General features: G+C 35.0%; 2 protein-coding genes across 4 annotated transcripts in view; one reads left to right on the top strand and one right to left on the bottom strand.

Moving 5' to 3' along the window:
- The window catches only part of Tmem164 (transmembrane protein 164), a 498,963-nt gene that overhangs the window by 244,392 nt on the left and 230,942 nt on the right, over positions 1–23,629 (bottom strand). The gene's annotated exons all lie outside the window — the stretch shown is intronic.
- Ammecr1 (AMMECR nuclear protein 1) overlaps positions 1–23,629 on the top strand; it is a 125,089-nt gene that overhangs the window by 94,822 nt on the left and 6,638 nt on the right. Inside the window, exon 3 of the mRNA XM_004659136.2 lies at positions 8,635–8,749. Coding sequence (XP_004659193.1) covers positions 8,635–8,749 — 115 coding nt within the window. The remainder of the gene's footprint in view (positions 1–8,634; positions 8,750–23,629) is intronic.

The raw sequence follows: 23,629 nt of genomic DNA, 5'->3' as shown, positions 1-23,629 counted from the left end.
TATGCAAAATAGACATGTGGCTTAAGAAAATTCCAACACTAGAATAAATAAGAATGCAGAAATATGTGCTTAAGCTTTTTTGCTACTATGAATGTGCACTCCAAGAAATCTGAAGACCACTGGTTTAGATGAAGAAAGAAGTTGCTGAGTTTTATTGTTCTATTTCTTCTCTATCTTTTTCTCCCACTCCTTTTTTGAGAGTTGTTTTGCAGGCATGGTGGTGCATGCCTTTATTCGTAGCACTTGGGAGGCAGAGGTAGGAGGATCACTGAGGCCAGCCTGGGATTACAGAGTGAGACCAACAACAAACAAACAAACATGAAAGTCATTTTATTCCTTATCATTTTGCTATAATATAGTCAGTAGGATAAGAAATAGTACATCTATATCCACTAAAGACAAATTGATCGTTAATGGGCCTTTTTAATTGTTATTACGATGTGTTAATTGTACAAAAATAGCTTTCATCATGAAACTTTATTTCTTGATAACAATTCTTCCCTAGAAATTTGGGGAAAATAATAGTTCAGGAAAACTGAGAAAGTACACAGTGACATAGTTCTTGGTGAAACAAACCTTATTTGGTAAAGTAGATTTATTTCTGTGGGAAATGTTTATACATTACATTTCTGTATGTTTACCTGCAATTTGGGGGTCAGTTTGTAATAAATAAATGAGTGAACCTAATCTACTTCAGCATTCCTGCAATTCATGAATTTCGTGGGTTTTTGCACATGTTTATGTCCTTACAAGTTGAGACTCCATTCTCTGCAGTGCACAAGACCAGAAACATTTCAGATTTTCCTTTTTTTAAATTTTGGGGATACTTACATAGATGTGGGCATATCTAATCTGAATTTATAAAATGTGAAGAGTTTCAAAATCTAAAACATTGTTTTATTTATTTTATTTTATTTTGGTTTTTTAGGTAGGGTCTTGCTCTAGCCCAGGCTGATACGGAATTAGGCTCAAACTGGCCTGAAACTCAGTGATCCTCCAATTTCAGTCTCCCAAGTGATAGGATGTAAGATGTGCAACATTGTGCCCAGCCAAAATTTGTTGAGACGTAATGGTACTCAAAAAGTTTTGGAGGGTTGGTGATATGGCTTAGCCATTTAGGTGTTTGCCTGCAAAGCCTAAAGACCCCAGGTTTGATTCTGTGTATCCACATAAGCCACATACACCAGCTGTTTGGAGTTCATTTGTAGTGGCTAGAGGTCCTGGTGTACCCATTATTTTTATCTGCCTCTGCCTCTCTCTCTCCCTGTCTCTGAAATATATATATATATATATATATATATATATATATATATATATATAGTCTCTGAAATATATATATATATATATATATATATATATAGTCTCTGAAATATATATATATATATATATATATATATATATTTAAGTTTTGGAATTGGGCATGGTGGCACCTGCTTTTTATCCCAATAATCTGGAGGCAGAAGGATCACCAAGAGTTCAAAGCCAGTTTGGGATTACAGAGTGAGATTCAAGTCAGCCTGAGTATGAGTGAGACCCTATCTCAAAAAAAAAAAAAAAAAATGAAGTTTGAAGCATTTCAGATTTTCTATTTCCAGATTAGACTGCTTAACTAATATTATTATATCTTCTGTAGTCCCTTGCATAATAAAAGGTACAAAGCAGTTGCTTAATTTTTTTTTTTTACAATGAAAGAAAATAAAATAAAAGCTTTTCAAAGATGTCAGAACCTGGAGAGGTAATGGTTACCCTAAATTGGCCATATTTGAGTCCTGCAGAAAATAACTTGATTAGATCTCCCTGCAGTGCTGCTGAACAGCCAGTCTTAGTCCTAGAGCTCCCTTCTTTTCATCGAAGCTATGATATGTGTGCATTCTGTGGATAAAAACTTATCAAATACACTAAATGATCAATTTCCTTGACAGTTACTGCTTATTAATCATCTAATATATACAAGACATTTCTGCATTTATATCCTTTTCTTGGTACTATCATTATCTCCATTTTATACATGAGAATGTGACAAGTGAAGAGACATTGCACAGCTAATCTGTATTTTAGCCAGAATCCATATATAAGTATGTCTAATTTCAGGATTCAAGCTTTGGACCATACTACTGTGTTAAATCCTATAGAACTATGCAACAGAGAGTAGTTATATGATAATGCTGACTTCAGTTTTGCATTTTAGGTGCCATATTTATTGACAGGTGTGGTGGCTGGTGGCACATACTTGTAATCCTAATGCTAGGGAGATGGACTCAAGTGGATCCTGGGGTGTGCTGGCTATCCAGTCTAGCCTATTTGATGAGTTTGAGGCCAATGAGAGACTCTCTCAAAAATAACAAATTCAGTGGACAAGGTATGAGGAACAACACCCAAGGTTGTCCTCTGGCCTACACATGAACTCAAGAGTTAAGAACTTTAAGCTAATCAGAAAATAGTTACAAGGTTAAGTGAACCTTTCATGATAGAAGGCAAATAACATCATTCTCTTATTTCTCCCTTGCATCCTTTCTTTGTCTTGCTGTGTGTGTGTCTCTATTTGAGTCATTTCTTGGTATTCCCCTTGTGTGCTTATTTTCCTTTTCTCCTGTCTCTCTGTCCTGTGCCTATCATGGGCCTCTACCTTTTATACATTGCTATTTTCTTTCCTCCCATTAAGCCTTTTCTTCCTTTTGTCCCAACCCTTTGGTTCTTTTCTCTATTTGTAAATTCCCCATTTGATCACATTAAAATATATTACAATTCATTAATGTTAATGTTCATTTAACAGTAAGTTGCATTTATAACCATGTAGGAAATAACACCTTCTAGTCAGGCAACAACATGTGTGTGTGTGTGTGTGTGTGTGTGTGTGTGTGTGTGTGTATGAATTTCAATTAAACAATTAAATTTTTCCTTTTGAGTGAATCAGAGCCCTTACCAAAATAAGGTTCTCCTCCTTTAACCCTCATTCTGTGTTTTTAGATTTGAGCAATAGTTAACATTTTTCAAATTTTGTTTTGTGTCCATTATTCTTTCAGTTTGGAGAAGGTGAAATTACTACTTAATGAGAACAAGAAGTTATGTATACTTTTTCAAATGCAGTTAAGAATTCAAACTTTCTAAGTTTCTGAGATTCAAACACGTAGTGTATGCATTTTGTTCTAGACAGTCTAATAGAAAATAACAGAATATGAAATTTCTTGATGTTTGAAACTTTTCATGAAGAAATGTCTCATTTTATTTTATCTTACTTTATGCATGGTTCATGGGCTTCTTTTCACCTATACAAATAACAATGTTTAATTTTGTTGTAGTAACTTGTCTTGAAAAATAATTGTATGTGATATGAAGCCTTTCTCACTTTGGTACCTTCCTGTTAACTTATTAAGTTTACCAATGCTTTAGAAAGTGAACGAATGTGTAAATGAATGGCTAGTCATATTCAAAATCATTTCTTCTGCATGGGATATTGTTTATGATGAGCGTTGTAATATCTAAGGCTTTACCTGTTTTAGCTGTTTTTCTTTTTCCCATAGATTTCAGGCACTGTCAGAAGCCCCTTAACTCTTTTGTAGCTAAAATCTTAATTTCTTTTCTTAAAATATTCATTGAAGTAAAATTTTAAATTAGATATTAACTTTAACAGATGTTAATGCTGCTTCTCAATTAGATGAAGTATATACTTGGAAGGGTGCCAATTTGAATTCAATATATTTGAATTTGGTATGTGAACTAAATTGTTTAAACCTTTCATATTCATATGGCTGATGGAACAGCCAACTGGTTTTGTAATAAAACGTTTTGTTTTTTTTTCTAATAATACTTATTAGAAAATGGTTTTCAATTATATCAAAAAGATCTTCATAAGAATTTACTAGAAGATCCTCTTGTTATTTTCTTAAGTTGCCTAGAATTGAAGTTGGACACTATACTGAAAGCATGGAAATTAGTCCCTTCTAGTCCTGCAAATTTTCAATAGCCAGGAAATGTAGGTTTATTTATCCTTTGACTACTGAATGATTGTTTATCATCTTTTAGGCAAAGACATTGCAGGTATGAGATGAAGTAAAGCAAGTGTCTCCTTTACAAACTTAAAAAATATAATATTTTCATGAGTGAAAAGTAATGTGTGTATACAACAAAGAATTTTTGACTTGAGTCCAAAAATCTGGATTATATCCTACCTCTTTCTTCAGTTTAGCTGGTTCACCTCATGGAATCAATTCCCCAATTCCAAAATTCAGTATCCTCTTCAAAGGCCCATTTTAACAGTGCATATGCCATGTACTACTCAAAGGAACTTGGTCAGGGAAAACTGGACTCTTGTTTATCAGCTATCCACACAAGCCTGGCAGTTCAGAGGTCAGTCTCCAGCTGCGTCTCCAGCTGTGTTTTCATCTTTTTATAATCCCTTAAATCCTCGCTAGGCTCTCATTGCTAGTGTATTTCCTTAGGAATTTGAATTTAGAGACAGTGACAGCTTCCTACCTTTGGAATGCTTCTCTGCTTGGGAGTTTAGTGAAAAGTTACTTGGCATTAGGTAAAAAATGAAAAATCAAAAGTGTTTGAATATTGCTATAAACTATATTATTTACATTATGCTTACTATTTATTTTTTTAAAAAGCTGTGAAGTAATATGCTTGAATCATAGTAGAGTACAGAATCATTTTCCACCATTAACTGCAACTATTTCTTATCCATTATTCTAAATATTCTTCTTTTTTTTAAAGCCTAGATTGACAGCATGGTTCCATAGCATGAGACAAACTTGCTAGCCCGATCCTGGTACATTTTAGGTACTTAAAATTTTCATTGATTTGAAATAGGTTCAACTTTACTATGTTAAGTTAACCTTTCATTAGTTTGCTTAAGAAATAATGTAAATAAGATGATAACTTGCTACAAAGTATTGAGAAATTAACTGTATGTTAATTACAGCACATGCATTATCTTCATGAAAAAGATAGAGCTAGATATACACTGGATCTTCATTAAAGAAGGCCTAACAGAATAAGAAAGCAGATGATAACAAATACTGGTAAGGATATGGAAAAATGGGAACCCTCATTCATTGCTGTTTGGAGAAGAAACTTATGCAACTTTTGTGGAAAACTATTTGCTTGTTCCTCACAAATTATCTTTATGACCAGTATTTCTACTTATAGGAATCTACTCAAGAAAATGAAAATATATATCTTACTAAAACTCATATACTGATATTCCTAGCAATAGTATTCATAATAGCCCCCAAATGGAAACATCCCAAATGTTCATCCATATATGAGTAAAAAACAAAATACCATATACTCATATAATAGAATATTATTAAACAGTAGTAAGGATAAAATAGTTATATGTGTTGTAACACAGATGAAACCTTGGAACCATTATGCTAAATGAAAGAAACCAAACACACACACACACAAATTTCTAAGCATTTGACATTTACTTTACTTTAAGTCTGACTCCACTTAGAATGTCCAGAATAGGCAAGTTTATAAAAATAAAAGGTAGATTTGTGGTTACTAGAAATTGGAGGTAGAGGGAACTCAGAGTGGTTGTTAATGAGATGAAAGAGGGCTGTAATATTTAGTAGAATGGTTGGTTGAACAACTCCAAGTATACTAACAGATATCAAATTATGTACTTCAAAAGGATAAATTTAGTGGTATGCAGAATATATCTCCATAAGACTGCTATGTATAAAAATAGTGGTGAGTTAACTAGGATTAACTATTTGAAATTATAAAAATATATTAAGGTTATATTTATGCCATGAGCTGGACCAGTGGGAAGTAGTGTTTTAATGGGTTCAGTGTTTCAGTTGTAGAATATGCAAATTTCTGGGGATGGGTAGTGGTGATGGCTATGTAACAGTGTGAATGTACATAAGTTGATACAACTGTATCTTTTAATTTTTTATTTTAAAAATGTGCTTTGTTTAATTATGTGTGAGTAAGTATATATGAAGGTAAAAAGAGTTGTCTGTGCTCCACTTTCTTTGAGAGACAATCTCTTGCCACTGCAAGTAGGTCTGGCCTGTGAGCGGCTTTACCTAGGTACTGGAGAATTATACCTGAACCAGCAGGCTTTACAAGCAAGTGATTTTAACCATTGAGCCATCTCCCTAGTCCTAGAACTGTGTATTTTTAAGTTTTATAAATATGTTATCACAACAAAAATTCCTTTCCCAAGCCGGGCATGGTGACGCATGCCTTTAATCCCAGCACACGGGAGGCAGAGGTAGGAGGATCACCGTGAGTTTGAGGCCACCCTGAGACTCCATAGTGAATTCCAGGTCAGCCTGGGCTACAGTGAGACCCTACCTTGAAAAACCAAAAAAAAAAACAAAAATCCTTTCTCTAAAAATTACATTCTTCTGCTGGGCACTGTGGTGATGTCTTTAATCCCAGCACTCATGAGATGTAGGTAGGAGGATCACTGTGAGTGAGAGGCCAGGCTGAGATTACAGGGTGAATTTCAGGTCAGCCTGGGCCAGAATGGGATCCTACCTCAAAAAACATATATATATTATTGTAATAGATAACAATTATTTAACATTCTTTTTTTGTTCTTTTAAATTGAGAACTTTATTATAGGAACATATTGCAAACAAGTCATATTCCCATTGGGTTATATTCTTATGTTCCTTCTCTCTTACCCCCATTCTACAGAGGGTCCTCCTTCAGATTGTATAAATCTTTTGCCTTTTTCTTCTTTTTAATGGGAAAACTGGCCTTTTGTTTATCATGCTTGGGATTCTTCTGAATTATGTTTTATAATTTTGTTCCCATAAATATACACATGTCTTTATCTTGCCTTTGGATGAGAATATGAAAGTATTTTTAAGAAATTTAAATGAAAGAAGTCAAACTATAGGGAACACACATTGTTAAAGTATAAAATAGTGAAATGCTGCTTTCACAGTATGAGTTATCATAACTCACTGGTTATTCCTGGATTCCTGAACAGAACAAACCTTGAGACTTTATAAATATATACCATCTCTATATCCTCCTAAGAGCATTTTCTTTTGGAAATAATATGAACAAAAATGTCCTGAAAAATTAAACAGTGATTTTCAGAATAAAAACAAAGGAACAAAGAAAAGAAAAGGTATATAAAGAGATCCTGCTTTAAAACTATTGGTGTGTTTGGACAGGGGATTGAACAATGAAAAGTGACTTATGAAATTTTTCCAAAGGCCATGGGATTTGATTGTGTCCCAGAGCAGTTTGTTAAGTAAGTCTAAGTTCATAACCTCTAAGGATTAATCTGTGAAAATATTTTCTAGGCCTGTTTAGGTCATTTGATTATGGATGGTCACTAGTGCCATTTATACATTATAATCAGAGGTGTGTTTGTTTTGCCTGATCAGGAAGTGGTTTCTTATAACAGTACAAGGAACACACTGTATATGTGTGTGAAAGCAGACAGAGGCAGGGATAGACAGAAAAACAGACATGTATCTTGTCTGCTGTTAAAGGAAGAGTTATGGCTTTCCAACGTTTTTGTCATTTGTAACAGTCTTTCCAGTTTTTGGTATAGAGATACACTGTATTTGATCACAGTTTATATATTCAGAAATCTTTTGATGGAATTAATGGCCTCTTAGTCATACTTTTATTTCCTAAGTTAGACATTTTTACTATAGTTTCACATTTTTTTTTAAATTTTTTTTTGGTTCATTTTTTATTTATTTATTTGAGAGCGACAGACATAGAGAAAGACACATAGAGGGAAAGAGAGAGAATGGGTGCGCCAGGGCTTCCAGCCACTGCAAACGAACTCCAGACGCGTGCGCCCCCTTGTGCATCTGGCTAACGTGGGACCTGGGGAACCGAGCCTCGAACCGGGGTCCTTAGGCTTCACAGGCAAGCGCTTAACCGCTAAGCCATCTCTCCAGCCCTATAGTTTCACATTTTTGACTCATGCCTTTAGTTTTCTTTTTTAGGTCACATAAAAAATTTTCATTTCCGTCTGTAATTTGATTGTTTTCATTTTTAATTTTTTATATAAAAAAATAAATTTTGATCTTTTCAAATTATTTGATGCTCTATGGCAACTGGTGAACCTTAGGTAAGTTTTAAAATGTTTTATAATATGATTAAGTTTTTCCATCCAACAGTAGATTCAGAGTTCTTCCACCAACTTTATGTTATTCTGGTTTTTATTCTCCTCAACTATAAAATAAAGCACTTTCAGACTTTTGCAAATAATAGATAAAGACATCAAGACTACTCTTCAGGAAATTTACATGACCATTCACTCTTTATAGTTGAAGTGGTTACAGGATATTAACTGGCAAGTGGGGAGGGGATATAAGAGTATAACCCGATGGAAATATGACCAAGATGCAGTAAAGTTCATCACTTACTGATAAAAATAATAATAAAGAATATAAATTTTCTTTTAAAATAGAATTTATTGAATGAAAATAAGACTTCTAAAATCGCTGGGGAAGGAGGATTAAACAACATTGAAAATTAGTTTGCCTTTGATAGCTTACTAATTCTTCTTAGCTGTTTACCTTTCTCAGATGATGATGATTATATTAATAATATTAATAATGTTAAAATATTAAAAATATTATTATTATTATTATTTATATTCAGTGATTGCTTTAATGTTTGCTTTGTTTCCAACAGTGCCCTTAAAGATAGCCGTTTTCCCCCAATGACAAGGGATGAGTTGCCACGGCTTTTCTGCTCAGTGTCTCTGCTCACTAACTTTGAAGATGTCTGTGATTATTTGGACTGGGAGGTAAGGCTTTAGACACTTTTTAAGTAAATGAAGGTAACATTGGAGTAGAGGCTAACAACAAGGTCCAGAAAGTAACTCTTTCAGCCCATTTTCACAGATTAAGTAATCTTCACCATTCAGTAATGAAATATGAATAAAAGAAATTTTAAAGGTCAAGGTGCCATGTGTTGTTAAAATACTCAACCTGAATTTGGTCTTCATTTTTATCCCATAATCTCACCTACCATGTCAGAAAAGCTGTCCATAAATACTAAGAAGGACCAACTAGAATTTATGTCTCTCTGTATTTCCATTCCAGGGGTTTACTAAAATATATCACTCAGGGGAAATCAGCTTGTGAAAGTGACAGAATATTAGTTAACTAGAATTGAATAATATAAATTGATTTTTAGCTCCCTTAATTCTTAATTTACCTACTTCAATATGCTAATTATTTTAAGGTTATATCTAGCATATTTTTGTACATTGCTTCCATCAGAGATGCCCATATTGATTATATATTTATTCTTTTTGAAAATTTATTTATTTATTTGAGAAAGAGAGAGAGGCAGATAGAGAGGAAGAGAAAATGGGCATGCTAGGGCCTCTAGCCACTGCAAACAAACTCCAGACACATACGCCACCTTGTGCATCTGGCTTACATGGGTCCTGGGGAATCGAACCAAGGTCCTTCTCACGCAAATACTTTAACTGCTAAGCCCTATTCTACTTTACTATGTGGAGTTGGCTTGTTAATACAGCTAAGTTTCTCTCCATGATTTATTTACTTTGGTGATTGAAAAGAAGCAGTTGAGTATAGGTCATCCCCATATTACCAAACGCCAACTCTATTCCAGACACTGTACGACATGTACAGAAATGGCAAAATATGATCCCCGTGGTCATGCATTTTACAGTCCAGTAGCAGAGAGAAAATGTATATACAAAGTGTAAAGACATGCATGTTATGAGAATGAAACAGTGGAAATTCAATGACAACTAGTATTTATCTCTCTCACTACTCACATATGGTATCATTGTGACATAATGTTTTCATTCTACTGCTGTTTTAGAAGAACCCTTCCCAGTTGTAACTGAGACAGTCTGCCATGTGAACAAAGCAATCCTCAAAATTAATTGGACTTGAATTTTATTTTGACTTTGCTGTGATTCCTTGTAACTTTTATGGTTATTCCACATTTCTGTGTACAGAATAAGATTTATAAAAACATTCTTGATATTCATCTAAAACTTTCTGGTATAAGTAATTGTTGCTACACCTGAACTATTTGAAACTTTTTCAAAGAATTGGGTGTAAGAGTTCCTTCTGTGTTTTGTAGTAACTTTTCGATCATTATCTGGATATGAAGTGTCTTAGAATTTTTATAAAAGGAATAATGAAACAATTTGATAATGCTAATACTAGCATTTCCTTATGCTATTGAAATTTCTATTTGATTTTTCCCTTTCCTTTCCTCGCTTCCATCCACATATCCAGCCATATTGTTTATTTACTTGATTGAGACTATGTCTCATTATGTAGCTCAGGCTGCCCTTGAACTCCAGATCATTTTTCCTGTGCTCTCTGAATGATTGTATTACAATTGTACACCATGATGCCTAGCCTTTGTTTGCATTTCTTAAAGAGAAAATTGACCACATTGTGGAACTATTTCCCACCATTTATTTTTAATGGACTAAAATCATGTCCTCTATTTATTAGCATAAATTTTTGTTTAAATTGTTCTTTTACTGCTTTACAGCTGAAGCCTCCTTTTCTCTTTACAGATTTTTTTTTTTTTACTACTCTTAGATTATACAAAGCAATAAGTATAATGGTAGATGGGGAGTGATATTGGGGGCAGCCTCAGATACAGGGGAGGTACTCATTTATAAAATACTTCTATCCTTATTTGCAGCCATGGAGTTAGAAATACAATTTGAATATGTGTGAACAGTGTGTTATATCCATGAATGTATATTGAATGTCTGAGTGTATATTTCATGGGGAGGCAAAATATGAGACTCTAACAACTGTTATGTGTGTGTTAGGATAAGTTATCATATTCTTTAGCCCACTTCAAGCACTGTGAGCAGCAAAAATTAAATGTTATTGGGCTTTTATGGTCAAAATGAAATGTATTCATTTTGTGTTAGGTGAATGGGAAGTAAATTACTGGAGAATTATTAGTACTATATATTCTTTCAGATGCTATTTATCCCTTGTGGTCATTAGCTTCCAGCCTGAATTTCTACAAGATTCCATATTGCTTATACTTAGTGTTCTATATTTAATGTATTTCAGGGGTTTAAATATTTGTCTATTAATAGTGTCTTATGTGTAAAAAGTATACACATTTTTGTGCTTTTAATATATTAGCACTCAAAAGTAAATTAGGTGCTCCTAGAATGACTATGCTAGAGGAAAAGATGGTTTTCAGTTGATTCACTACTGTTTCAGTTAAGAAACTTGAAACATAGGAGAAATTTGTTCTCAAAGAATGAAAGTAAAAATTACATTTTTAACTGTAAGAATATGAATTGTTCATAAATGGTACATACCATTGTGGTTGAAAGTGGAATGGAACTATTGTAGGAAAGCTATTTGGAGAGTTCTCTTTAAAAATTATGAAAAAAAATTGTGAGATACATTGCTGTTAAAACACAGGTCATATGTAGAATTAAAGCTCTTTTAAAAACAACAACAAAAAAGATATTTTTAAAAACTGGTAGAATTCTACTCGGAGTTATATACCCAAGTTAATTGAAAACAGATGTTGAAACAAAAACTTGTACATCCTTGTTCATAGCAATATTATTCATAATACCCACAAATCCAGCTGCTGATCAATTAATGAATAAATATATAAACTGAATATGGTATATCCTTATAACTTAACATTATAAACACATAAGAAGAAATTATATATTAATGCATTCTAAAATATGGCAGAATTATGAAAGCTATGCCAAGTTAAAGAAGCCAGACACAGAAGGCCACATATTATATGATCCCATTTGTATGAAATATCCAGAATAGGCAGGTCCATAAAAATAGAAAGATTAGTGGCTGTCAGTGCATGGGGAAGTGGTGAATGCAAAGTGACTGCTTAGTGGGTATAGGGTTTTCATTTTCAGGGATACAATTTCTGGGATTAGTGATAGTGGTTTACATAATAATGTGAATGCATTTAATGTCACTTAAGTATATGCTATAAAATTATTAAAATAGTAAATTTGTGCTGTTTTTATATACCAAAATAAGATAAATTGTATATATACAGAGAAATTACCCATAGAAATTTTAACTTACTGAAGAAAATTATAAAAATTCAAAAAGTATAAAGAAATAAATATGTAATTCATAATTATACCATTCTGAGATAATTGCTTTTAATATCTTGGAGTACAGTCAGAACCTCAGTATCTGCGGTTTCTGCACACATGGATTCAAGTAACTATTGATTGAAAATACTTGGAAAATTTATATTTGTGTTGAATGTATTTCAGTTACTTTCTCATTGCTGGAACAAAAATCCCTGATCAGAAGCAACATAGGGAAAGAAATGTGTTTAATTTCGTTTAGAATTCTAGAGGGTAGAGTCCATCATGGTGGGGAAATAATGGCAAGAGCAGATAGCCATTGACACATCATTATATCAGCAGGGATGATGGACTCCACATATTTTCAATCCATAGATGCAACCTTTAAGAGATGGAGTCCATAGATTTGAGGCCTGGCTACAGCCTCAAGCTCCCTGGCTCCTAGCTACACACTTCCTCAAGCAAGACTTCACTTCCAAAAGGTTCCATAACCTTCCAGAACAGCACCACCAACTGGAGATGTGAAGTATTCAAACATAGGAATCTATGGGGCTCATTTTACATTCGTACTACAACACACATATAAAGTTTTTTTTTGTCTTTTCCTATATAATATACTATAACAACAGTTTACATAGCATATTCATTGTTTTAGGTATTAATCTAGAAGCAATTCCAAGTATATGATAAGATATACACACGCACACATGCACACATACACGTATATATAAAAATACAAATACGGAGCCAGTGTAGACAAGGGATTGCTTAAACATTTTTGGATGTGGGTATATTCTGGTAGCATGATAGTGCTCCACAGATACCACAGAACAACCCTGTTTCTTTCCATTGTTTATCTTCTCTCAATCAATTAACATACTTTATTTTGTGTCTGAGATCTTACTTAATACACAGTTATTACTTAAATTATTGTGAGGAAACCGGGCGTGGTGGCACATGCCTTTAATCCCAGCACTCGGGAGGCAGAGGTAGGAGGATCACCATGAGTTCAAGACCACCCTGAGACTACATAGTGAATTTCAGGTCAGCCTGAGCTAGAGTGAGACCTTATCTCGAAAAACCAAAAAAAAAAAAAAATACATAAATAAATAAAAATATGGTGAGGCAATGCACGATCCATTTACCTCAACAAGGAGGGGCCAATGGGGAGGGGGTAGGTCATGGATGAGCCTAATAATGGTACCAAACTGCCTGTATTTGCTGAATAGAAAACTAATAAAAAAATAAAAAAATATTGTGAGGAATTGTTTGACTTAACTTTATATATAAACTAATCATATTTGATATTACCTTTTGAGAATTCATTGTATATTTTGAAAGTATACACTTATTTAAGAAATTTTACAAATAAAATACCTTATTTACCATAAGTATCTAATTTTAATCTGAAATTCAAAGTTCTATATATGTTTATACCACAGAGGAAAACAAAATTGTTATAAGGAATTTTAATAGAGAATATTAAAGTAAAAGATTATAGTTTGTTTTATATAGACAGAAGCCTATAACATAGTGCCACTGGTGAAATATGTTTTTGCTCTAGACTCCCTAATTAAAGGGACAAAAGGTATAAGACGGATAAAAAGTGAAAAATTGAGAAAAAATGACTTAAAAAGTGCCAACATGATCTGTATTGTGCTGGAACATACACACAAAAATTATCACCTTTGTCCTCTTTTTTAAGTTGACACCAGTGTCTACATACTGAATGACAGAATAATTAACAGACAGATGTGGTACTTCAGGTAGAAAGGAAAGTTTATGTAGCATGTTGGTACCACTAAAATAACATATAGCCTGGAACCAGTACAGTCAGTGTTTGGGAGTCATGTTTTGTTTGAATCAGTTCTGAAATGATATAAAACAAATGACATTATGATGGGTGAAGTTTGACTTGAGGGTTGATTCTAGGTGTGTCATCTCAGGCATTCATTTTCAGGATAATAGAAATGAACATGCTTCTTGTTTGCAGAAGAGCTTGTATGGCAAGTAAGCTCCCAGTAATTTTGTTGGGAGCTAATGTAGCACATCGCTGACAGAAGTCAAAATATTTCCTAAATTATAATCAGGCATCTTTTACTTCTGAGCTTTAGAGGGAAGATCATTTGAAATCATGAAGAAGAAATGTTTTCTATATTATAGACTAGATGTTTGATCATATTTAAATAAATTAATGACAATTTCACAAACCTGAAGGCTTTCCCTCCTTTCATGTAGCTCCCTGGAAGATTGGTGTCACTTATATCTACAGCCCTCCCTTTGGCAATATATTGTGGTCTAGAGACAGATTGTTGTTTCCTTTATAGAACATTGTACTCACATGGAATGAGCTTGTGCTAAATGGGGCCAGCCTACATGATTACCTTGTGATTTGAAAATCTGTCTCTGGCCCATAAAGCTAGACCCCCAAGTCATTGTCTCACGCTGTCCCCAATGTAACAAAGCATCTGTTATTGTATATGAGCCTTGGGGACTGCTGGTGCTCAGAGAGCTGCACTTCACTTTCAAAGCATTCTCTAACGCACAACTCTTGAGCGTTTACAGCTCCATTTCTGACGTATTTGGTTGCCGTTAATAATAGGATGCTTTTATAACAACCTGCATGAGAGTAAACAGATGAGATGAATAAAATGACTACCATCATTATCTCCCATATATTTTAGAAGCGAATGTTCTCCTTTCACTCTTTCTATCCCATAAAGGTTTGCATTTTTTAAACTCCTTTTCACTGAAAACAGTTTCCATTCATACACAGATGGTTAGAATGACTCACAAAAATCACCAAGTGAAGTGACTTCTAGTTGTGTGTATATATTCTGTTTCGTCTCATGGTTATTTTTATCCAACTATGATTTTAAAAAAAACAACAACTATGTTTTGACTGTATTCTGCCTTAAGAGTCCTACCTTTTGGGGGGGGGAATCTCACAATGGCTCTTCATATTTACCCCAAGAGGGATTTTGAGATTTTTGTGTAAGATGTTACTGTCATTATAGTAATTTAGTCTTTGCCATGATGCTTTATTTTAAACATTTTCTGAGAACTGAGGAACTTTAGAAAAGAACTGCTTTGTACTTAATGGCCATCTAGAAAGAATTTGCTTTGCATGGGTCTAGCAGCAAACCTAGCAGTTCAAAATAAGGCAACTTCTTAGAAGGTGACTTAATGCATAAGATTTTCCATTCACTATTAATACCCTAAGTGAAATGGGTAGCTTAGTTCATTCTCAGGCCTCCTCCTGTTATTTCTTGCCTTCCTCTCAGTGTGTTGTTTGGTGGAAGTTTTTCTGCTTCCTTCCCCAGAATCCAGGCTTATTTCTTGCTCCTTCCCCAGCAGTTCCATTATAGACTGTTCTTTCATGCACAGCTCGCATGTGTGTTTATCCCAAGCATTGCCTTTTTTAAGGAAGTGATGAATTTATGGATACAGAGATTCAGGTTCTATTCGTAGCTGCCATTGCCCAGCTCTATGACCTTTCTGGGCCTCAGTTCATTTTCTGCCCTAGGAAGTAGCAAAATTTGGACTGTGGTCACTTTGGACTCTGACAGAATGTGATTCTATGAAAGACTCTATAAAAAATGGCATCTGTTTCATTTTACATCCCGAGAATGAATCGACCATTGATAAGTCATAAGAAGAGGTCCTTAACTTTTGAAATGGCCATTGTCAATGTAAATGCAGACAACAAAAGTGAAAAGTAGTCTTTTTTATATTGTAGTCTACATTTATTTTTTTCACAAAACAATTCTCTTTAGTAAGGAAATATTCTAAAGATATTAATGTCTCTATTTTATTAAGGTAGCATGCTAACTTTTAAGTCATGTTTGTTTAATTGAAATCTAATTGAAATGACTGCATTAGGGAGGGATAATTTCTTTTACAAGTAGATACTTTACAAGTAGTTATTTTGCTTTGTAGGACTCAACATAGGTTTTCTTTATTGTCTTCCTCATGAACACAAGATGAATTCATATTCATAAATTCAACCCACATGTACCTTTTAAGAAACAAATCTCTTTTGTAGACTGTTACCTCATATTGAGTCAGATTGTCAATGTACAGTGCTAACTGAAATAAGACTTATCTTAATTTCTCATAGGCAAACATTTCATATTGAGTAGGTGTGCTAATAGATGGCCTTGCCCCCACCTCTAGAAAGTAAACTAAGTATGGCACTAGGCTTTGAAAACAAAGTATAACTTTAGTTTTCTCATATATAAATTCACCCTCTTCCTTCCTCATTTCTTTCTGTAGGAATGCATTTTTACATCTTACTGTGAAAAGTAGGTTTTTTATTTAAAGATGACCTGTGTTGCCTAAAGTTTGTATGGGAAGCTTTATGATGTTCAATTTTTATGGAATTCTCATAATTGATTATGATATAAAAGTGGTTTATTTTTCCTTAATTATACTCTGAGTTGTCACTTGCTCTTTGTGAACCCTACCATAAAAATAGTTTCTTTCATTGCTAATGGTATATTAATATGTCTGGTTTTATAGCTTTTCAAAGCACTTCTTCATTACTCTTGCTTTATTTAAAATCTTAACTAATTCTTTAAAAGTTCATGGGGTGATTATTGGATAATTCAGGTATTATATAGCTGTGTGTCAAGCTATTAGTTAAGATAAATGTTATCAGATATTTATTCATTAGCTTTTGTGAATAAATTGGCAGGCTTGTGTTCCTGATAGACAAGATGTCTAACTCTCCTACATAAATCAAAATTAGTACTAATTAGTTCTTTAGTAAGCTCTGCAAAAGCCAAGAACTGGTCCATGGGGACTGTACTAATTTATTACTAAGCTCAAGGTGACTAATTTGCATGAATTTTAGAATGGAACAACACATATGTATTTTTTTCAAGGGGACTTTTGCAGTTGTTTACACAAAATAACAAGAAAAAAAATACCCTTTAGCCGAGACAGATGATGAAGGAAAGCTTTTTATAGTTGACTATGTCAAAAGGTTATCTGTGTCTAAGTGATGGAGTTATAATCAGTTATTGATTTGATTTATGTTTCTAGTCTATCTTCTACAAATGCTTTTGAGAGAATATTTGTAAATAAGGAGAGCTCTAAGAACTAGGCACATACTAGAATAAAGCTGACTAAAATATAGATCTCATTAGGATCTCTGTTGGTCCAGATAATACTTTTTTTTTATGTCACTTAAGTAAAAGTTATCTCGATGTAGTACTAGGATCACAGGCTATAGGCCATCTTGATTTTCCCCATCATGTTTCCAAGGAGAAAAGTAATGGTGTGTGTGAACAGTGTGTTTGTGCATGAAGGTGTGTGTGCCTGCGTGTGTGCGCATGCATGAACTCTTGTAAAAATGTTCATAGTTATGGCTTACAAAAGTGGAAGCTGGTGAATCAAAAAAATTAATAATCTGTGCTGGAGAGATGGCTTAGCAGCTAAGGGCTTGCCTGTGAAGCCTAAGGACCCCAGTTCGAGACTCGATTCCCCAGGACCCACATTAGCCAGATACATAAGGGGGCACACACATCTGGAGTGCCTTTGCAGTGGCTGGAGGCCCTGTCGCTCCCATCTTCTCTTTCTCTCTCTATATGCCTCTTTCTCTGTCTGTCACTCTCAAATAAATAAATAAAAAGTAACAAAAAATAAAAAAATAATAATCTGAATCACAGCAACACTTTGAATTTTCAATGTAGCCAGATTGCAAAGGGGTCATACTAATCAGAAGGGTACCCGCAGAGCTTCAGATTTGCTCCTCAAATCTGTGGGGGTAGTGATGCAGCCACATGCTGTGAGGCTTTCATGGAGAGATCTAGATAATATGGTGTTTGAATTATTCTTTTTAAGTACCAGATTTGGGAGAAAGCATTGAATAGGTTCGAGACAAATTTCTTATCAGCTTCTGCAATTAAAATTATAATTTTTGGAGCCAAATGTGGTGTTGCATGCCTTTATTCCCAGGGCTGGTGAGGTTGAGGTAGGAACATTGCCATGAGTTCTAGAAATAACTTGGGACTATAGAATGAGTTCTAGGCTAACCTGGGCTACAATCAGAACCTACTTGGAATAAAAACAAAATTAACAAAAAAAAAATCATTTTAGTACTTGGAAAGAAGAGTTCGGTAGAAGTAAGATGAAGGAGAGGATTTAAAAATTTGTGAGAAGGGAAAGAAAAAAATTAAAAAAGAAATCTCGGCATGGTGGCACATACCTTTAATCCCAGCACTCGGGAGGCAGAGCTAGGAGGATCACCATGAGTTCAAGGCCACCCTGAGACTACATAGTGAATTCCAGGTCAACCTGAGCTAGAGTGAGACCCTACCTTGGAAAACAAAAAAAAAAATAAAATAAAATAAAATAAAAAAGAATTAAAAAATCATTTTTCTTACTAAGAGCATTACTATTCAAGAGTACAAACTTGGAATAAGCCCATGTTTGAAGTATTATCCTTTTATGTTGAATTTGTTTTCACTGGGAGAAAGTTTCTTTTTAAAAATATCCTTTTTTATTTTTTTACTTAGGATAGACGGGCACATGTGTGACATGGCTTGTGGGCCAAGGCCAAAGGACAACTTTCAGATTGGTCCTTGCCTTGGACCTCATTTGAGGAAGGGTCTCTCTCGCATTGTTGTTCACTGAGCCCTTAGGAGCTTTGAGGAAATTCTATCTCCACTTTCCTTTTTGCCATATGCACACAGGGATTACAGAAGCCTATAATAGCTTTGAGCTTTTTTAAATAAAGTCTGGAAAGTAGAACTCAGGTACTTGAGTTACATGGTACAGTAATTTCAATGTCAAATGTTCCCATTAGCCTCATGTGTTTTTTTAAAAATATTTTTGTTTATTTTTATTTATTTATTTGATAGTAACAGAGAGAGAAAGAGGCAGATAGGGAGAGAAGAGAGAGAGCGGGCACGCCAGGGCCTCCAGCCACTGCAAACGAACTCCAGACACATGTGCCCCCTTATGCATCTGGATAATGTGGGTCCTGGGGAACTGAGCCTCAAACCGGGGTCCTAGGCTTCACAGGCAAGCACTTAACCACTAAGCCATCTCTCCAGCCCCTCATGTGTTTTTGATTAAGCTTCATACTTGATCCCTACCATGTAGAGCCTTTGAAAGATAGACCGTTCCTGGAGAAGGTGTTATCATTGGAGATAACCCTTGAGGTTTGTTAGTATATTCCCATTGGATGTTCAGCTTTCACTTACTCTTGCTGCTTTCTCCCAGCTAATGTGCCAAGATGTGATGCCCTGCTGTCTGCTCTTGCCATGCTTGCCCTGCCACAATGAAATTTTCATCAAAATTATAAGCTGAAATTAAACCCTTTCATTTCATAAGCTGCTTCTGGTCAGGTGTTTTGTGCCAGCCAGGACAAGGTAACTGCTACACATGGCAAAAGCTTTTATCTACTAAGCCATCTCCTTTTTAGTCCCTAGGAAAAAGAATCACTGTTGTCACAAGGCTGAACTGAGGTGGGGCAGGAGGTAGTGTGAACAAATGAGTTTGAGATGACAGTGTACAGCACTGTAGGTGTTGTGGATTTTGGATTGCTGTTGTCTTGAGAAATCGAACTTAGGAATTTTCCTTCTCGGAATATGAGACACCCCTTACTCTCAGTCAAATCAGTGGACTTTCCCATGTAATGTTTGTTTCTGGCCACAATATCCTAGTCTGTTTTGTGTGTCATCAGTGATGCCAGTCTTGAGAGGGTCGGAAGTGTGCCAAACACCCTAGCTCATCTCATTATGAACTGAGTCCTGGCATATTGGCCCTGGCAGGCCAGTCTTATGTGAACGAATAGTAACTGGATGCATTGTTAATTAAATAGCATATTTTTGCCAAGTGATTTCATACAAAAAGGCATGTCAAACAACTTTTAATTTTCTGACCTCCAGATATTTTTTTCATGCAATTCAAAAGCAACTCACTAAAAATGAGTAGGGTGTGCCATGGCTATACTTTTGCGGAGAAACACAATGTTAGGTCCTGAAGTGGGAGTGAATGGAATTGGCCGTGATACTGATGTGATGTCACCTAAGGAAACTGATTGGTTCTCTTGGCCAAGGTAAGATTGGGAACAGGTTTAACTTTGAGGGTGAGGACAGTGTGGTAATTGTGGACCTTGATGGTCAAAGGTTCACATGGCACTCACTCAACTTAGCCAGAGCACATTTTATACACATTTATGCTCTTAGCCAAATGAATCTTTCATGTTTCAACCCATTTAGATTATCCACTCACTGATTAGGCTCACCAGTAAAAGTGAGACCCTTTTATAATGCTGCTGGTAGATTACAGGACTAACACTTACCTTATGGCTAGACTAGGGTTTATTAAGCTTTGATTGTGCAATTGTGGAGAACATCATTTGGACCATGTATTATAATGGGGTGGGAGAGGGCACTTTCTTAATGCTCTTGTGTTGAAAGTCACTGCATTAGGGAATAATAATTTTAAGTGAAGCAACGTTTCTAACAAGGGGCCAGATAACAAGGATAAATGCAATCTGCAGATAGTCATAGTGCTTCATTCCAGCCATTATTTATAGTCGCATCTACCAAACCTTTTACTGAATCACAAAATTGATTAATTTGCATGCATCTCTTCTTTCTGTGCTCACATGCTCTCTCATAGAATGAACAAAGAGAAATGGATAAGAGGAAAGAGGGTGGGGCTGAGACCAGTGGAGAGGGGATACATAATCCCCAAACTGGATAATAAACTCGGGAACAATCAAGATATATTTTAGGGTCTAACATTAATCTTGATATATAATCATTCCAAATAATGTTAAAAACGATTGTATAATAGCATTAATGAAAGAGAAATCATTTGTTATGGGAATGGTTCATAATAAATGTGGCTTTCTTTTTATCATGAAACAGGAATCTGTTGAACTGGTATTAATGTTCTCTCCACACACAGAGACACAGCTATGTTTAATTCCATATCCTCTTATCTATAAGTCCTACATTTAATTTACTGCCATTCAGGTTGATTTATAGCTCTGCTTAGCAAAAGTATAGCCTTGATTAAAATAATATTATCACAGCTGATAGACCTTAACAGCATTTTTTTTCTCAGACTTTCTAACAATTTTGAAATGACCTGTAGACTCCTATGAGGCTAGATTAGTAAGTCTCCAGTTTTTGCCTACTTGGCAATATTTTGGAGAGTGGAACAGTTAGTTAGGGGTATGTTTGGTTAATGTGGCTCTCTTAGACACTTTCTCTTCCCATTTGTACAAAGTTACTGTAATAATTTTACAGTAGAGTTACTTCAGGGAATCCCATGACCTTACATAGCTGATCTCTTATCTAACTGTTAGCTACAACTATAGCCTTTGCTTCTTTGGAACAGCTGGGCCAAAGGGCTCCCATTTATCAAGGGGGGATTCAGTGAATATACATGAGGGTTACATGCTTAGAGTTGTGGCTGGGACAGATTCCTGCATGAAACAATGCAGAATCAGTTTGGGTTCTCATTTCAGTAGAGATGACTTAATTTGCAAAGCCATTGATTTCCGCAGGCTGGCAGAATTGGTCACTCTCCACAGCAGGCCATTTTTTACTTTACTGCTTTAATTGTGCAGCATATGACTGTTTGGTAGAATCCATGGTTCTAAGAATAATGAAAATACTGTTGAGTTCGTCATGTAACAAAAAATGAGCATGCTTTGATTCTGTTCAGAGCATCATTACCATTCTCCTGATACTGCCAGTTAAAAAGAATGTACTAATCTAGTCTTGACTTGCTAGCTTTGTGGAGTATATTTCTTATCTAAGAATAAAGTTACTTTTCATGAAGCATTTACTTTAAAATTGCCATATTTAATAGAAACTTCCAGTTGTTCAGATCATAGGAACCCAGAAAAGAAAGAAAAGTTGTAAATGTATAAAACCAAACTTGGAGAATTTTTATATTTTAAATCAAATTTCATGGTGGGCTTTTCTCATAATAAACAGTCTTATCTGTGAGTAGTATTTTTTATGATCAACATGGCTTTCAATTTTGATCTAACTTCGCATAAACAACTTTATCAAAATTTAGTCTACATAGCAGATAATCAGTCTGGGCTTCTTTTAAGTGTTCATTTACTAGCTTTAAAATCTCTGAGATTTCTTTTAAAGAACAGAGAATGTGTTTCTCTAGAGAAAGGATTTATGTGTCTTAATTAACCCTCCACTTGACTATTTTCCCTAATATTTAGCCACAGTTTTTCAGAGCTTGAATGATTATTATAGTTTATCAAGTTCAACCACAATAAAAAAAAACTTGCAAGGAAAGTGTTCCTTTCCCAAACTATACTTGCTGAAATATGCAACTTTCTTCTGTTTAGAACTTTTCAAGCCCCCTTCCCCTTTCCAGATAGCTAAATATCACTGATTTTGTCTAGCACTCTCATTTCACAGATAAGGAAACAGTCTTCCACCCATAGTTTTGACTTGACATCTTAATAAACAAGAAAATTATTTTCAATCTTAACAGGATAAATTTTTGATAAATAAGAGTGAAGATTAAAAATTCACTTCAGTGAATGATGCAGTATAAATTACTTGTGCTGTGTACTTTGAAAGGCCAATTATGAAGAATATGATATTGTCAAAGAAAAAACATTCAAAGTCACTAATCAGGAAGTCAGTATAAAGTTTTACAAATTTGTCATTGTCTCAGTGCTATGTTAGGCATTGGGACAATTGGTACATGTCCTCTGTCCTGGAAGTGTTTGATAACTAAGCACTCATATTTCTTCTCAGCTGTCCACAGTCATTTTCTACAAGGTCTCAGCAGCCTTACTCTTTCAGATTTTAAACCACCATCCTGGCTGCATTTTTAGCATGGAGAGCTTCATCAGAATATTGATATTAAATAGATAGAAGGAATAGCAATAGAGATATGCTTTAATAAAAAAAAGAAATTGCTCAGAAGGTCTGACAGGCTATAATGGATAGATGTGTGAAGACAGAGCAAACAGGATTTGCCAGAAGACTTTTCATTTCCTTTAAAAATGGAAATTTTGGGCTGGAGAGTTGGCTTAGTGGTTAAGTGCTTGTCTGTGAAGCCTAAGGACCCTGGTTCGAGGCTCGATTCCCCAGGACCCACGTTAGCCAGATGCACAAGGGGCCGCACGCATCTGGAGTTCGTTTGCAGCAGCTGGAAGCCCTGGCGTACACATTCTCTCTCTTGCTTTCTGCCTCTTTCTCTCTCTCTCTCTGTCGCTCTCAAATAAATAAAAATAATAATAAAGGCGTGTGCCACCAGGTCTGGCCTAATTTAAAAAAAAATGCAAATTTTCCAGGTGGCACACACCTTTAATCCCAACACTCAGGAGGCAGACATAGGAGGATTGTTGTGAGTTCAAGGCCACCCTGAGACTACATAGTGAATTCCAGGTCAACCTGGGCCAGAGTGAGACCCTACCTCGAAAACACACACACACACACACACACACACAAAAGAAATTTCAGCCTAAGTGAAAAAGCAGCAAGAGGGTTTCATTGGACCCCTTTCCTCTTCTAGACCTTCATATTCACACACTCCAAAAGATCAAAGGCCTATGACTTCTCTCACCTG

The sequence above is a fragment of the Jaculus jaculus genome, chromosome X (assembly GCF_020740685.1).
Source record: "Jaculus jaculus isolate mJacJac1 chromosome X, mJacJac1.mat.Y.cur, whole genome shotgun sequence".
NCBI lineage: Eukaryota > Metazoa > Chordata > Mammalia > Rodentia > Dipodidae > Jaculus > Jaculus jaculus.
The sequence above is the reverse complement of the archived record's forward strand: the minus strand, read 5'-3'. Positions and strand labels throughout refer to the sequence as shown.